The sequence below is a fragment of the Ascaphus truei genome, chromosome 3 (genome assembly GCF_040206685.1).
Source record: "Ascaphus truei isolate aAscTru1 chromosome 3, aAscTru1.hap1, whole genome shotgun sequence".
Classification (NCBI taxonomy): Eukaryota; Metazoa; Chordata; class Amphibia; order Anura; family Ascaphidae; genus Ascaphus; species Ascaphus truei.
Window position 1 is genome coordinate 356,156,748 of NC_134485.1, and position 16,713 is coordinate 356,173,460.

A 16,713-nucleotide genomic window follows, 5' to 3' on the forward strand; every position below is an offset into this window, starting at 1 on the left:
TGGTGGTATGGGCAAGCTGCCCCTCACAGCTAGCAGCTCAGCCACTCATCTCCTTGCAGCACTCCATTAGGAAGGTCCCTTACCCTAATAGATCTGCTTTCTACCTCTACTCTTAAAGAGATTCCCCACCTTCTCTGGCTGCTGTAAGCTCCTCTCTTGAGCTGCTTTGTCTCTCTCAGCTCCTCTAACTCTGCTTCGTATGCTCACTGACTCACAGCTAGCAGGAGACACTGCAACATTGTTGCAGACCTTCACGTGCCTCTCACTGAACTGAACAGCACAACAACAGGAAACTGAACTTCTAACTTTAGGCAGTGATGTGTCTTATATCACCCCCCGGAGAACAAACCTGCTCTGTACCACTAAGTGTGGGCACAATGCATGTTGTCACTTCCTTTGGGGACATATGACACCTCACCAGGGTGTGAGGGCAAACCTCATGATTGATGCTGGCAATCCTGCATACTTACCAGGTTTACTGCCAGCATGAGAAAGAGATATGTACACCAATCCCATACCTGGCTACATTCTCCCCCTGGTGGAATCCCAACGGCCTCGCTTGGGACCTAAATTTGCGGAACCTTCCTTCAGGTAGCACTGCAAAACATAACAACACATTATTACAGTACATATCTTTTCTCAAAACATTATAACAGATACATCCTAACGTAGATGTGTAACACCCAGAATTATTCCCTTCTGTAGAACCCATGACTGGTACCCCCATACCTTCTCAAGGTGGCTTGCGCACAGCATGGTCCACTGGGCTAAGAGCATCAAGGCGGTAACACTCTGGGTGACATACTGGACACCCACAATCAGCCCATAATTCTGGCATGGATGCTAATGGACTGAAAGGATCATGCCCATACACCTCCCTAATGCATCTCCTGGAGATGTAGCATATCCCCCCTTGACTACACCACTTCTCGTCTAACCCGCCAGGATCCCAATTTTCTTCTCCTAATCCTTCCTCTTCATCAGTGCCATATCCCCTATCTTCATCAGGGGACCCCATTTCAAACTTACTTTCTCCCTCCCATGGATGGTGAAAATAAAGTAACCACTTTTGGCGATCCCTAATAACTCTTTTTGACAGTGGGGGCACATAGGGGGTTCCCTGGGCAATAGGCACAATATGAGCAACATTACCCAAATCCCCAGATGAAACTCCCAATGTTCCTGGGGACCCAAAATTTGACCCAATGCTCTTAGAATCACACCCCACCATAACAGTACGATTGTCATCATCAGTGCAGTATAACATTCTTTGCATAGCCATTTCCCTCCCCGAGCCCTCATCGTATGTAAAGCACTCGCCCCAGTCCAAGTTTTCCCCAGTCCATTCTTCAGAAGTGGCTCGGGACTCCCCAGAAAACCCTTGGCTAGACTGGGACCCATAGGAAAAAGTGACAGGGGCATGGGTTTTAACTATGGCCGGGGGTTGGGCATAAAGGTACCATCGGACTGGCACTCCGGTTCATCCGTGTCATTGTTCCCAGGCTTCCGCAGGGCCTGCCGGCTCTTCCCGGACCCCGGCGACCTGGTACAGCTGCTTGGCCGCGAGGATGCGGCCATCTCGCAGAACTCGCCACCATCTTGCATTGGGTTCCCAACCGGAACCTCTTCCTCCAGAACGACGTCCGCCGCCGGAAGTGATGGTTCTGCTCTCCGCTCCGTTCGGGCCTGGGCTAGGCCTTTCTCCGCCGTTGCCACCACAGGCGCCTGTGGAGGGTAAGGATGTATCTCACCGCTCCGTCGGCTCGGGATGGGTTCCTCTCCACCGTCTGTTCCGCCAGTCACCACGGCCGTGGGACTCCGCCTCTCAGGTTGTTTCTGTACCGGCAACACGAGACTCCGCTCTGCCGCGACACAGGTAAGTGCCGGTTCTTTCACAGCACCGCTGTAGTGGTCCGCCGGTAGGCGCATCACCACCGTCGTTGGGGTCGCTTGCTCCTCGGGCGAGGAGCCGAACTCCCACTCAGGGAGTGGCACTCCTGCAGGGGATCGACAGTGAGATTCCAGGCTCTCACCGCGGTTGTGGTCCCCTCTCTCTTCAGGCTCCGTTCCGATCATTAGGAGCGATCCCCATTTTCCAGGATCAACAGTTTCGGTGCAGGCCGCACGCGGGGCTTCAGCCGTCAGCATGGCTGTGTCCGCCCCCGCCTTGACTACCAGGGAGCATCCTGGCAATGAGTAGGGATATACCCCAATGTCCATCTCGCTCTTTGTTGTGCTGGTTACGGGAGACACTTTGCACAATGGTCTCTCCTGTTCACCAGCTCGCAACTGTGGGCCAGGAAGCTCACACCCAGCTCCTCCCTCAGACAACTCGGGTCTTGCCTGGCAGAGATAGAGACCCCTCCCCCTGGTGAATATTTGGGGAGGGTCCCACAAGTTAATTGGATGCCCCGGCACAGGGGCTGAACTTTTCACAGTCCTGGGGGGCGCGGCTTCAGGTTTCGCGCCATACCTCCCCACAGGGTGGAATTTTTCTTTTGGCGCCAATACCGGACAACTTTCTGCAAGTTTTGCATTTGCAGCATTTTCTGCAACTGGCCCACGCGGTCTCCCCGGGTAGCGGGAACCGCCATTTTGGATCGCTCTGCCATCCATATTCGCACCAGCTGCAACTTCATGTTTCTCTATCTCATCCGCTAGCTTCTTCCAGGAAAGGGGGTCACCCCGTATCCAGGAGCACCTCATCCTGACTACAATAGGATGGTCAGGTATTGCTCCTCTCAGAAATTGATCACAACAGTACACATTCATCTCAGTGGCCGTAATACGATCCCTTTCCCGCATCTCCCATAAGACTGTTATTATGCGCAGGAGGAAATCAGATAGCTCCTCTCCGTCTTCCTGACGAAGACTGTAGTACCGCTTCATCACTTGTCCTATGTCCTCTTCACACGCAACGGACTGAGTGAGCATTACTACTGACTCCGCCACCGCCATTTTGGTTGCTGTGTTTGTTCTGATTGTACATGGAGCTCCTCTCTGCGGGGCAGCTGCCACACCGATACAACAACCATGCCTTGTGCACCACCATGTGTACCTAATGTAGATCTGACTCGTGTTTGCACTACCTCAGGCTAGGCTCACTCTTGCTGTGTCTGCTGTATCTCCTTCCTCCCAGTCTGTGCTCCCTTTGGTAAGTGATCTGGAATGGACTAGAGTACTCTTCCATGCAGTACTTGGGCGTCTACCTACTGTTGGCTAGCCTAGTACAGATCCTCTCCAGAATTCCTGACCACGTTAACAGGCTATCCCTTCAGGCATCCTACCCCTAGCGCTACCTCAAGGTGACTAGGACAGCTATAGCCCCCGGCTCCAGACTCACTAACCCCTTAGGTCAGTCTAGGGCGTGCTTTGCGAGGTTTTTCGTTCTCCTGACTACCCCTAGATTTTCCCTTTCCAGCAAAGAGTGGCAGCAAACACTCTCCCTGTTTCCTAGTGTGCCTAGCAAAAGCCTGTCCTGTTGACAGGTATCTCAGCAGCGCCTCCAATTGTAACGGGTATTCCCCCCCCCCCAATCTCACATTGGCCCGGGTAGTCTAACCAGTCCCCATTACATGTTCGTGTCTGGTGGTGCACCTGTAGGCAACAGGGCTCCTGAGTCTCCCGCTTGATGGTATTAGGGGATGTCATCCAGACAGGCAACTGAGGTAGTGTGTGCGAGTCCTACCTATATCCAGTGCAGCGCCTCCACCTCATCAGGATCTGTGCTTCCGCAGGGAGATGGTCCTGGTGAGGAACTCCTTCTTGGTGGTGCCATCCACTGCTGAGTAACTTCACACTCACACAGTGGAGGTATATTCGAACAGGGCATCTTTATTGATGGTGGTATGGGCAAGCTGCCCCTCACAGCTAGCAGCTCAGCCACTCATCTCCTTGCAGCACTCCATTAGGAAGGTCCCTTACCCTAATAGATCTGCTTTCTACCTCTACTCTTAAAGAGATTCCCCACCTTCTCTGGCTGCTGTAAGCTCCTCTCTTGAGCTGCTTTGTCTCTCTCAGCTCCTCTAACTCTGCTTCGTATGCTCACTGACTCACAGCTAGCAGGAGACACTGCAACATTGTTGCAGACCTTCACGTGCCTCTCACTGAACTGAACAGCACAACAACAGGAAACTGAACTTCTAACTTTAGGCAGTGATGTGTCTTATATCACCCCCCGGAGAACAAACCTGCTCTGTACCACTAAGTGTGGGCACAATGCATGTTGTCACTTCCTTTGGGGACATATGACACCTCACCAGGGTGTGAGGGCAAACCTCATGATTGATGCTGGCAATCCTGCATACTTACCAGGTTTACTGCCAGCATGAGAAAGAGATATGTACACCAATCCCATACCTGGCTACACTATATACTCACCAATTGTTTTTCTACCTTTATCTTATACTGCTGTGCTTCCAACCGTCTCTGCAAAAAATCTGCAGGCCTGCAATGAAATAACAGGTCTAAATGAGTAGCAATTCAGAGGACTAATTGTGTTACAGGTTCAGACATTTGTCACATCCACTACTCTTTGGTCACCAAAATATCTACTCCACCAATCTTGTACCCATTCACATTTTTACTTTGAGGTCTATAGCTGATTTGTTTTTGTAACAATTTCTTACTGACTTAGAAAAAGATGGTGATACTCATTTATTAGGGTGCTAATTTTTTTAACGAGCAGTATCTACAGACACATAGAAAAATTATACGAAGGAGCTACTTCCAATACAAATTAATCTCTTTGATATATAAAAAAATGCATATTATATATATCACGGGGGTGCTCTAAGGCCTCGGGAATGGTCAGCGCTTATGCGCTGACCCGTGCTGAGGCGCGCTGCTGCTCGGCACGGAGCCTCTGCAGCCGCAATGAGAGTGGCTTTAGCAGGGGCTCGCGCACGCTTCCGTGTCTCACGAGTCTTCAGATTTGGCGCTCGCCGGAGCACAGGGCCGGTCACGTGAGCGGTTCGCCCAATGAGGGCAAACCAGCTCCGTGACGTCACTGGCCGGCCCCCAGACCCGCCCCAGACACGCCCATGGACGGCGCGCTGTGTAAGGCCAGGGAAAGCACCACTTTCCCTGAGCCTCAGCGCGCCTCCGTCCGGATACAACCACTATGTCCCAGGCCTAATACTAGGAGAAATAAGATCGCACGATATCTAACGTGAGTTGCCCTTCCCATATAAAAAACCCTAAATATTGTTTTTTAACTAATAAAAAAAATGTAATTATTTACATAGCAGAAAAATTCATAAATCCAAACTTCATTCTATAAGCTACTCTTATTTATAATTGAATGTGTAATGGACATTATAATGTCATGGATAATATTCTATTATGTATCATTTACCGAGCAGTACTGTTGTATTGTATTGTATGTCTTTATTTGTATAGCACCATTAATGTACATAGCGCTTCACAGTAGTAATACACGTGGTAATCATAGAAATAACAAATAATATAAATATAAATAACAGGTCATGGGAATAAGTGCTTCAGAAAAACGTAACATTTAGGAAGATGAGTCCCTGCTCCGAGGAGCTTACAATCTAAGTTCATGAGAACTAGCACATCAAGCCTCCCTGATAACGCTGGAGTTATGGAGTTATGGGCAGCTGGGCTACTTTGTTACCTAAGAAGCTTTATCATGTCCCTTCCTTTTTAAAATGCTAATACAATCCTCCTTAAAGTTGTACAACTATGAAGATTACAATCATCGTTATATGATCCGCATGACTATTAGTCCAGTAAGAAAATATAAAAATGGACATTATCTCAATATTATTATATATGAAGGTATTACTTACCACTGTGGCGGAAATTGCATTTCTTTTTGTTTGTAATATTCCTCAACCCTCTGGTTAATCTGGGGCACGTTAGGAGGTTGAAGTTCGTAGGGTCGCTTCTGTATGTTGTTCAGCTGCTCATAGTACCGGCCATAATGTCCATGTATTCTGGCAGCTGTAGCTTTTTCAGCGATATCCAACTTGTGGCCCAAATGCTAAAAGTGCATGTGATAAAATGAGGAATAAAACACAACTTCAAAAACATTTTCCAAATGCAGACTTCGCAGAATTTACTTTCCATTCCAACATATAAAGTGTTTTCTTATTTCTATGTTTCTATCATTCAATGGATTGCAATGTAATTGGATTGTAATGACAGTTTCTTAATTTAAGCAGAAAGAATGTAACCATTTCTGTAATACTGAATCAAATGTGGTTTATTGCAAAGCATTTTGTAATTACGCTAGGATATTTGAGATTTAAAAAAATCTGCAATGTGAGATACCCATAATGGATAAGATTACTGCAGTACCCTGAGAAAGAAGGGTGGGAAGCGGTGTTGGTTTTCTTTTTCATGTAGTAAAATAGCAAAGGAGGAAGAGGGAGTAGGTACTGTAGTGTGAGACCTTTTATTGAACCAACCAGTAATTAATAAATTACAAGCCTCTGAACCACACTGGGTACTTCTTCAGGCATGGTAGTAGTACAGTATGTATGTATGTGTATATATGTATATATTTGTGTGAATACTCTGAATACAGTTTATTTGGACTTTACCTGCTGAGTGCTGTCTTCTTTTATCACCTTGCTGGTGATTTCATGCATTATTCATCTTTATGGGCTAAGCACTGCTCTTATACCTACACACCTACCTAGGAGTGCCAGTGACCGCTTTTGGAGATATACATATATCCAAAATCGGTCACTGGCACTCCTAGGTAGGTGTGTAGGTATACACACACATGCACACATACACACACACGCACACACATACATGCACACGCACACAGGGTGTATGTATATATTGTGGTGCCATTGCTGTCCTCTAGGGGCTGAATAGGGCAGCTATAGGACTTTTGGCAGCGCAGAGTTAATTCCTCTAAGAGAAACCATCAGCTGCTAACCAACGAAGCTAAACAGCCTGCTCTGAATAGTCACGAAGTGCTTTAAAAGACTGAAAGCTGCCATGCACTAGGAGACTGTTTTTCCCCAGAGAAGGGGGGAGACAGAGGTGCTCCCCAGCTAATGGAAGCTGGATAAAGAAGCTGGTAAAGAGGCGAGTTTCTCTGGGCTCGTGGGGCCGAGTTCCCCTAAGATGGAAAGGACGACAAGACTGTGCTGAAGCAGGGACATCTTCTCCGTAAGGACTAAGATAAGCAAAACCTTTATTATCATATGCAGAGACTGTGTTGCATTGTTACTTGTGCCAGGGCATGTTTTGGCTTGGGAACTAGCTTAGCTGGCCAAGCAGTTAGTGAGGGCGAAAGCTACGGTATAGTTAGCTTTCCCTAATGGAAATAGGATTTTATTTTATTATTTGTTTTTTCTTAAAGGGACGGTGGGCCCGTTGTTTGATTTAATCCCTGTAAATAAACCCCTGCTTAGAAGATACAGTGTTTCCGGCCTTAATTTGTGACAAAAGAGACTGCAACGTGGTGTGGGCATCACAATATGGTGGAGAATGCAGGCAGTCCAAAAGGCACTGAGCAGCGGAAACTGTAGGTTTGAAAATAAATGCGGGGATTTAAAATGGCCGCCCAACAGGAGTGAAAAGCAAGCAAAGCCTGTCCCACTGTGAGTGACCAGTTGTGCTTACAGCATGCACAGAGAATGTGTGGATGCAATAGTACCCAGAGGTCAGCTGATGAAGATATGTTAAGGTGCTGAACTCAAGCAGAAAAAAGAAAAAAAACTATTTTTTTTCTGAAGAGTGTAAAGTCTACCTGTCTGGTATGAAGAGTTGAGGAAATAGCACCTCCAAGAGGTCAAGGTGTAGAATACACCTGAAGGTAGAAAATGGAGGATACAATGTGTTCACGCACATACGCAAATGGTATGTATTTAAATGTCTGCCTTGCTGTTGTACCTTACACCTTGATAAAGTGCTTGCACATGAAACACGTAGGTGCGTTTTCATCTGCTATCCACTGGAGCTTAATACACTTTTCATTTTTGAGTCGCCCTGGATTATTCTCATTTTTTCTTCTTTACCCTGTGCTCCGATTCTACACATCATTTTCTGGATCTTCAATACAACTGATACTGCACCCCTTGGAATCGCTGGACTGTCCTGAGAGGGTGGTTAACAGATAATGGGCTTTAGCTCAGAGATAATAATCTTAGAGCAGGGTAACTTAAGTACATTGTTTACTATACAGAGGTTATCCTTGTGCGCCACCTACTGTGGTTACTTGACGGACACTAGGCGCTTATTCCTCTTTTTAGCACAATAATACACGGACTGTTTCATTCTGGACAATCATTACAGCATTCTGGACACTTATGGACTTATACTAAAGGCTTTTTTTAGAGTTCACATGTGATTTTGAGCACCATTCTGTACCAAACTCTAATGTTCACACTAGCCTGCCAGCATCCTAATATCACCACTTCCTCTCCATATGCAATGTAACTAGATACCATCTCTCTAGAATACTGTATATAATATGCTCTGTTTATGTATTTCTGCAATACCGGATGAAGAATCCTGAGAGGTTTGAAAGCTTGTAACATACTATCTGTTGGTCCAATAAAAAGTATCATCTACGTATGAAGATTATTCCAATGTAGAATTTAGCAAACAGATACCGATTTATAAACTGCTTTTCTGATCCAGTATAAAAGAGTAATACACACTTAAATTATTTTGCCCCATCCATATTATTTCCTTTTCTGTTGGAGTATGTATGTATGTATGCATGCATGTCTTTATTTATATAGCGTCATTAATGTACATAGCGCTTTAAAGCAGTACTACACACGACAATCATATAAATAACAAATAATATAAATAACACTTAATGAGAAGAAGTGTTCAGACATAAAAGTAACATTTAGGAAAAGGAGTCCCTGCTCCGAAGAGCTTACTATCTAATTGGTAGGTAGGAAGAACGTACAGAGACAGTAGGAGGGCATTCTGTTAAGTGCGTCTGCAAGGGGCCAAGCTTTATGTATCAGATGAATAGTATTAGCCACGGAGCTACTCATATGCTTCGTTTAGCAGGTGTGCTTTAAGGTGGGTCTAAAAGGTGGATAGAGAGGGTGCTAGTCGGGTATTGAGGGAGAAGGGCATTGCAGAGGTGGTGGGCTGTCAGTGAGAAAGGTTTAAGGAGGGAGACGGCTTTAGATACAAAGGGGGTAGAAAGAAAACATCCTTGAGCAGAACGCAAGAGTCGGGATGGTGCGAGAAATTAGGGCTGAGATGTAAGGAAGGGCAGAAAAGTATAAAGCTTTAAAAGTGAGGAGGAGAATTGAGTGTGAGATGCGGGATTTGATAGGAAGCCAGGAGAGGGATTTCAGCAGGAGGGACACTGAGACAGATTTAGGAAAGAGCAGAGTGATTCTGGTAGCAGCGTTTAGGATAGATTGTAGGGGAGACAGGTGAGAGGCAGGAAGGCCGGACAGCAGGAGGTTACAGTAATCAAGACGGGAGAGAATGAGGGTGTGAGGATTCGCCATTCTGGCGGCTGGAGACCTTCTCTCTCCTGCGAACCCCTGCCACTACAGACGCCCAAGATGCGTGATCTCATGGTCCGGTTACGCGCGCGCAGTCAGTCTGTCCTTCCGCGGGCTCCGTTCCCAAGCCCCGCCTCCACAAAGGCATGCAGCACGTTTGTTCACCCAGCCTCCCCTCTAACCTCCTTCCCAGTCTCCGCCCCCGCTCCTGTGACAGGCAGACCTGGCGCGGGAGTGACGCGCATCCCGGACTCCGCCCCTTGACCCCAGTAACACGCGCAGATCAGCACGCGCTCGGTACCGCCTCAAACTCGGGCACACTCTGCAGAGGGATATGCGCGGTGCGCAAGTGACGCGCAATCTGGTCGCCATTCCTCCACATCGGTGACGCACGTGACACGTAGCTCTGCCTCCGCTTCCAATCAGGCTGTGTCATAGGGCACACCTGTGTGACCCAGCACCCTATGGGATGTTCTCCTTCTGCTCTGCCCTTGCTATCCATTGGTCAGTGGTGCCTTAAATAGCTGCCTTGCTCATTCACACATTGCTGAGTAATCTTATGTGATGCTGTACCTTGCTGCATCCTGCCTTGCTGCATCCTGCCTTGCGCCTTGCTGCATCCTGCCTTGTGCCTTGCTGCATCCTGCCTTGTTCCTGCTGCTGCCTGATCACTACTTCGTAATTGGACCCCGCATCTCTCCTCTCCTGACCCGGCTTACGTATGACCATTCTGAACTCTCTACTCGTGACCTCGGCTATCCTCGCAACTATTACTCTCCACTTTCCAATCCTGACCTTAGCAAAGTACCCCAAGGATCTGCTACTCTCCAAACCAGACCCGGCAAGTATAAACGACTACTCTACCTTCTATACTCCTGACCCAGCTTGCAAGACCAATCTACACTCTAGGTGTGCGGTTGTGGGTTGGCGTTTATACAATTCCATACCTCAGCCTCGCGGTCGCATCTGGTTTGTGGCGAGCTACGTGTTACAGAGGGCCTGTGTCAGAGTTTTAGCGGTCAAGCAACAGAGGAAAGGGTGTATCTTTGTAATATTGCGGAGGAAAAAGCAACAGGTTTTAGATAGGTTTTGAATGTGAGAGAGGAGTCGAGTGTGACCTCGGCAGCGTGCATGCGCTACTGGGTGTATGACATAACTTCCAACAGTAATATGGAAGGAGGTAGTGGGGCCAGGTTTGGGATGAAATATGAGGAGCTCTGTTTTTGACATGTTAAGTCAGCGGAGGGCCATCCAGGATGATATCACAGAGAGACATTCAGAAACTTTGGTCTGTACAGCAGGTGTAAGGTCAGGGGTGAAAAGTAAATTTGCGTGTCGTCAGCATAGAGGTGATATTTGAACCCAAGAGATGTGACTAGGTCACCTGGAGCGTGTACAGAGAAAAGAGGAGAGGTCCCAGGACAGAGCCCTGGGGTACCCCCACAGAGATATTGATAGAGGAGGAGGTGTTGGCAGAAGAGACACAAAGTACAATGGAAAACGTAAGAGGAGATCCAGGATAGAGCTTTGTTACAAATACCAAGAGTATGGAGAATGTGAAGGAGAAGAGGGTGGTCCACAGTATCAAATGCTGCAGAGAGGTCAATAATATGAGCAGAGTGTAATGACCTCTGTCTTTGGCAGCAGGGAGGTCATTCATTATTTTAGTGAGGGCTGTTACAGTGGAGTGAGCAGTGCGGAAGCCAGATCTAGAAGAGAATAGCTGTTGAGAAAATGGAGCAAGCGAGAGAATACAAGACGTTCAAGGAGTTTAGAGGCAAAAGGCAGGAGGGAGACAGGCCGATAGTTAGAAAGACAGGTAGGGTAAAGCTTGCTGTTTTTTAGTAATGGTATGACTATTGCATGTTTGAAGGAGGAGGGAAAGGTACCAGAGTAGAGGGACTAGTTAAATGTGTGGGAGCGTAGGGATTATATTAGAAGCAAGAGGTTTTAGGAGATGGGAGTGAATGGGGTCAAGAGGGCAAGTGGTAGAGGGAAAAGAGAAGATCAGCAGTGACACATCCTCTGTGGTAGCGGAAAAAAGAGTCAAGGAATGCAGGAGAGTTAGGAAAAGTAGGATGGGAGGAGGAAACAGAGGGGCTGTCCTGACGTTTGGATTCCCCCTTTTCCTTGAAATACAGTAGTTGGCAAAGTCCTGAGGTGAGATGGAGGAGGAAGAGGAGGCAGATGAGGGTGGTCTGAGTAGGGAGTCAAAGACAGAGAAGAGTCGGCGTGGGTTAGACTTGTGTGTGCTGATTAGTAAAGAAAAGTAGGTTTGTTTAGTCTGAGAGAGGGCAGAGTTGAAACAGGATAGCATAAATTTGGAGTGACTGCAGCACAAGCAGGGACTGATTTCCAGATCCGCCGCCCCTGGGCACTAACCTGGTGCCGCCTACTCCGTGCTGCCGCCCTCAGTCTTCATTGAAATCGCAGCGTCGATGTCACCAACGTGACATCATCATGGCAACACGACGTCGCAAAGTCTTGTTGCCATGGCAACTAGATGCCGTGTGATGTCACAGCGTCATTTGATGCTGCAGAAAGAAGGCGGAGGCAGCAGGAAGGCAGCAGTGGTGGAAGCAGGTAAGGAACTTGCCAATAGGCCCTAGAGCCTGGCCTCTGTGTATGGGGGCAGACATTTTTGCTGCCCCCAACGCCCTAGGCCCAGGCCTATCAGGCCTAATGGGAAATCTGTCATTGAGCGCAAGAATAGATTGTTGATCCCTGAGGCACTGAAAGAACGAACTACATGTAAGCACTGTGCAGTTGCTAATGGACTTATACAATTATAGATACATATATAGATATAAGCATATATAATTTTTTCTTTCTATCATTGTGCCATTTGTGATGGGTTGTAAATTCACATTTGCAGTGGTGCAACAGCCAAACATTTCAAACAATATGAATGGAACCACAGTTCATTACCTTAACCATATGCTGCTGGACACCGGCAGGGGGTTTCCATTCATCCTTCTTAGGCAATCTCTCTCTCCTTGGAGGTGACACTAATTTAGGCCTTGGAGGATGGATTTCCCCCCGTACTTTGCCCCTTTCACCTTTTGCAGCTTAAAAAGCAGAATAGCAAATAAATCACCTAACTTCCGGTCAGTATGCTAAACACTACATCTAAATTGGAATGGTAGCTACTCTATTTAGTGAGCTTATTAAAGATAACTGCCTTTCCTGTACTCTTCTTTGCCCAGTGAAAACATAATTGTGACTGGTTGGGATGATCTGTATCATGGCATTAGATAACCATTTTTAATCTAAACATCTTAAACCAGCAATCTACATATTTTTGGAATTGTTTTTTTTTCCAGAACGGAAATCGTGGGTCCTCTGGAGTAGCACCAGGCTATTCTTATCTTAGGGGACCCCCTGGTTCTTGCGATATTTACCTTTTTTTATTACTTAGATTTTTTATTCATTTTTTTAGGGTTATTGGGGGGTGCACATAAAAGAAAAAGGGAGTGGGGTACATCCAAACGTTAGGGTAAAATCACAGGGTGAGGGAGGCGGAGGAGAGGGGGGTACAGCATTTGTATACATACAATATATTATATATCAGTTTTAATATAGTATACATCGCAAAGTCCAGAGTATGTTTTATCTAAGTGCAGAGATATACCAGCCTATCGGAACAAAGGGGCCCAAATTACCGAAAACTGTGAAGTGGAATCATTTCGGTAAGCAGAGTGTTTTCCGTATAAACTGTATGCCAAATATTATTATTTACTTGATGTAGGGAGGGAGGGGGAGTTCGTTTCCAGTTCCTAGCACCTAATAGTTCCTAGTGCACCTAATGGCATTTAGAATTTGAGATAGTATTTTAATTTAGAGGCCCGTCAAGATGGCTGCCTATGTTGTAGGCTCATGTGGCCATCTTATTATAGCCAAAATGGCTGACACTCTGAATATTATTTTGCCCTGTATGACAGTTTATTTCCCCATGTTCATTCTGCTATATGTAATCTGTAAGGCTCCATTGTGTGGTAGGATAGTAATCTACTCAATCCGGCCTGTACACAATGGAGGTTTGGGCCATAATCTAATTTGGGTTAGGTGATGTGCTTGTAAACACTGGTGAAATGCATGGACTCGGGTCAGGGGGACCAGAAATTCCGTAAGCAGAGCCATGGTTCATCCCAGACTCTGAGGCATCTATCTCTGTGGGAGATATCCGGCTGAAACATGCGAACCAATGCCTGGGTCCTGGCCCCACCGGCTAAATTCCCATTGGTCAGTTTGAATTTCCCCCTCTCCTTAGGACCACCTCTGTGGAATGTCCTAAAGCACAGTCACCTCTCACAGCCCTGATTGGTCCATGACAGGTGAGCCCTCACTCTCGAAATGTCCAGCGAAGACAATCTCTTTGCTGATTGGTCGTTACCCTGTCATCCATATTTTTAGATGGAGGCCCGGGAAAATATGTAAACTGATGCCGACCTGAGCTCCACAGTTCTTACAGATTATTCTGGATATTCTGAGGTTCATAGCTAGTCTCGATGCCAGAGACTAGCGGGAGATTTGAACCTACAAGCGAGTGGCTATCATCCGAAAAGTACTGGGATACCCTGAGACAGACGGATTGTGGAAGACATCCTAGGTAAGCTAGTTATGGCAGCGCCCAGCACCAAGCCAGCTATGATTCCCCCCATAAACCCTCTGTTTGGTGATTTTAAGATTATATTGTGCATTGTGTTCCAATTGTATTTAACTCCTTTGTTGTGTCTGGTGCTTGCAATCCCGGTGCAATCGTCTGATCTTCCGTGACAGAGGCAATAAAAATTAATTAATTAAAAAAAAAAAAAAAAAGGTTAATGCATTACAGTACCTTGTGATTGCTTTGTATAGAGGTCCCGTGCTGGCTTTGATGATGAAGGCTTCTTCCTGTGTATGACCGTATGGCTGAACTCCTCCTTTATTAACTAGAAACCAAACAAACCAAATTTAAGGTGGCATTTATCATTCATCCTGCTGGAGTCAGACAGCAGTGATACTCACCTCTGGACTCAGATACTTGCTTATGCGTTTTTCCAGAAACGGCTTCTTTAATATGGAGTTGATGGATGGTCGATCCCGTGATGATATTTTAAAGAGCTGAGATATCAGAGCCCTAAGGTCATAAGAATATTTTGAGGACACTGGCTCAAAATGACCTCTGCAGATCTTAAGCACCAGCTGCCGTAAACTGCCTGCTTCAAACTGGCAAGAAATAAAGCAAAGAAACCATGTCACTGAAATCAAGTAATGGCAAAACATTGTAAAATCTTGCTCACTAAAAATCTAAATTATATGCACCATATTTTAATAGACAAAGAACTTGTTTTCAGCAGTGCCCTTCAAAGGGCCAGATTAGAAACATTTAGGAGTAGACTGGCCACAAGCTTATTGTAATGCAATTTTAGAGACAGTTAAAGACTTAAAATGATTATATTTCAACATTTTGCAAACTTTATAGCATCTGTACCATATGTATTTGCATTACTTTAATGTAAAAGTGGGATTCAGTGTGACAGGTTGCATTTAGCAACTAGCATAACATTAGCAGGAGCAGAATCCCCACGGGCCACATCACAAGGCCCTTCTCGAGCCACATATGGCCCTTTTGTGGGCTGCCAGTTGAAGAGCTCTGGTTTACAGTGTACTCGCCTCAGTGCTTTATAGGGTTATTTTTAAGGTATCCTAGATTGAAAAAAATGTACCCTACTACTAGCTGTAGTGAGATCGTATTTAGGGATGTGGAGTACACTCATTTTTGTTTACAAACTTTGCTCCGTTCATATAGGACCAATATAGCTCATTTGTTCCTTAACCTGTCTACTAGGAATTATTTGTCTATTTGTTTCAGTTTTTGGTGAGGAAATATAATGAGCAGAAAGAAGCAAAGTGAAAGTGTATATCTGTAAAGACAGAAAATGAATAAAGAACATTGCATTACACCTCTACATATGACTTCATACATCCAAATATATTACGCTAATTGAGACCCCCAACACAATATTGATGTCCCCCTCACTAATGACAACTGGTGAGTACCCAACACCCCGCTACAATGTGAAAATAAAAAACTGGATTAATATGTGCATTTTTCTACGTTTATTTCTAAGTCTCGTGTGTATCATGCAATGTCTTGTATATAATGTATAACCAGTGTTCGACAAATCACCCAAAAATCTACTCGCCCAACCAAAAAATCCGCTTTAAAATAAATATATAAATAAAATACATTTAATAAATTCCTAGTCAGAACATTCGTTTTTGACATAAATGTATTTATTGTATTACATTATACTACAATTAGTCTGTGTGTGTGTGTGTGTGTGTGTGTGTGTGTGTGTGTGTGTGTGTGTGTGTGTGTGTGTGTGTCTGTGTGTGTGTCTGTGTGTGTGTGTGTGTGTGTGTGTGTGTGTGTGTGTGTGTGTGTGTGTGTGTGTGTGTGTGTAAATGTCGGATCTAGAAATAAAAGCCCGGTGTGAATGACTAGTTTCTTGAACCCCTTAACCAGTGTCTGGACGTCCCCGCTTCACAATATCTAAAGCAGCAATGCCACCTGGGATCTTACCTGATCCGCAGTCCCTCAATGTCCAGGTACCTTCATTCCCGCAATGTTATACATTGGAGGGGATGTGTTCCCTACCTGTCTTCTGGGTTAGGGGGGGTTCCGATGTCTTCCGTTTGAAGCTTGAGTCAGATCTGGAAGAAAGCAGTATAGGTTATTTCGGTGTAGTATAGGGCAGTTAAGATATATAGGGTAAATAAGAGATCCAGATCCAGAGTGTGAGAGAGTGTGGGGGACAGAGAGAGAGAGAGTGTGGGGGACAGAGAGAGAGAGAGTGTGGGGGACAGAGAGAGAGAGAGTGTGTGGGGGACACAGAGAGAGAGAGAGTGTGGGGGACAGAGAGAGAGAGAGAGAGTGTGGGGGAGAGAGAGAGAGAGAGAGAGTGTGGGGGAGAGAGAGAGTGTGGGGGAGAGAGAGAGAGAGAGTGTGGGGGAGAGAGAGAGAGAGAGAGTGTGGGGGGACAGAGAGAGAGAGAGAGTGTGGGGGACAGAGAGAGAGAGTGTGGGGGACAGAGAGAGAGAGAGTGTGGGGGAGAGAGAGAGAGAGAGAGAGAGTGTGGGGGGGAGAGAGAGAGTGTGGGGGAGAGAGAGAGAGAGTGTGGGGGAGAGAGAGAGAGAGAGAGAGAGTGTGGGGGGGGAGAGAGAGAGAGTGTGGGGGGGGAGAGAGAGAGAGAGAGAGAGT

The 16,713-nt window shown here is 46.1% G+C and overlaps 1 protein-coding gene across 4 annotated transcripts in view; it reads right to left on the reverse strand.

Moving 5' to 3' along the window:
* The window catches only part of NEK5 (NIMA related kinase 5), a 64,982-nt gene that overhangs the window by 23,436 nt on the left and 24,833 nt on the right, over positions 1 to 16,713 (reverse strand). For 3 of the 4 annotated variants that reach the window (XM_075592008.1, XM_075592006.1, XM_075592007.1), the window contains exons 9-13: positions 14,475 to 14,675; positions 14,305 to 14,398; positions 12,396 to 12,535; positions 5,814 to 6,007; positions 4,381 to 4,447 (exon numbers count right to left, since the gene is read on the reverse strand). In XM_075592008.1, coding sequence (XP_075448123.1) covers positions 4,381 to 4,447; positions 5,814 to 6,007; positions 12,396 to 12,535; positions 14,305 to 14,398; positions 14,475 to 14,675 — 696 coding nt within the window. The remainder of the gene's footprint in view (positions 1 to 4,380; positions 4,448 to 5,813; positions 6,008 to 12,395; positions 12,536 to 14,304; positions 14,399 to 14,474; positions 14,676 to 16,713) is intronic. The other variant, XM_075592009.1, reaches the window with a different exon arrangement.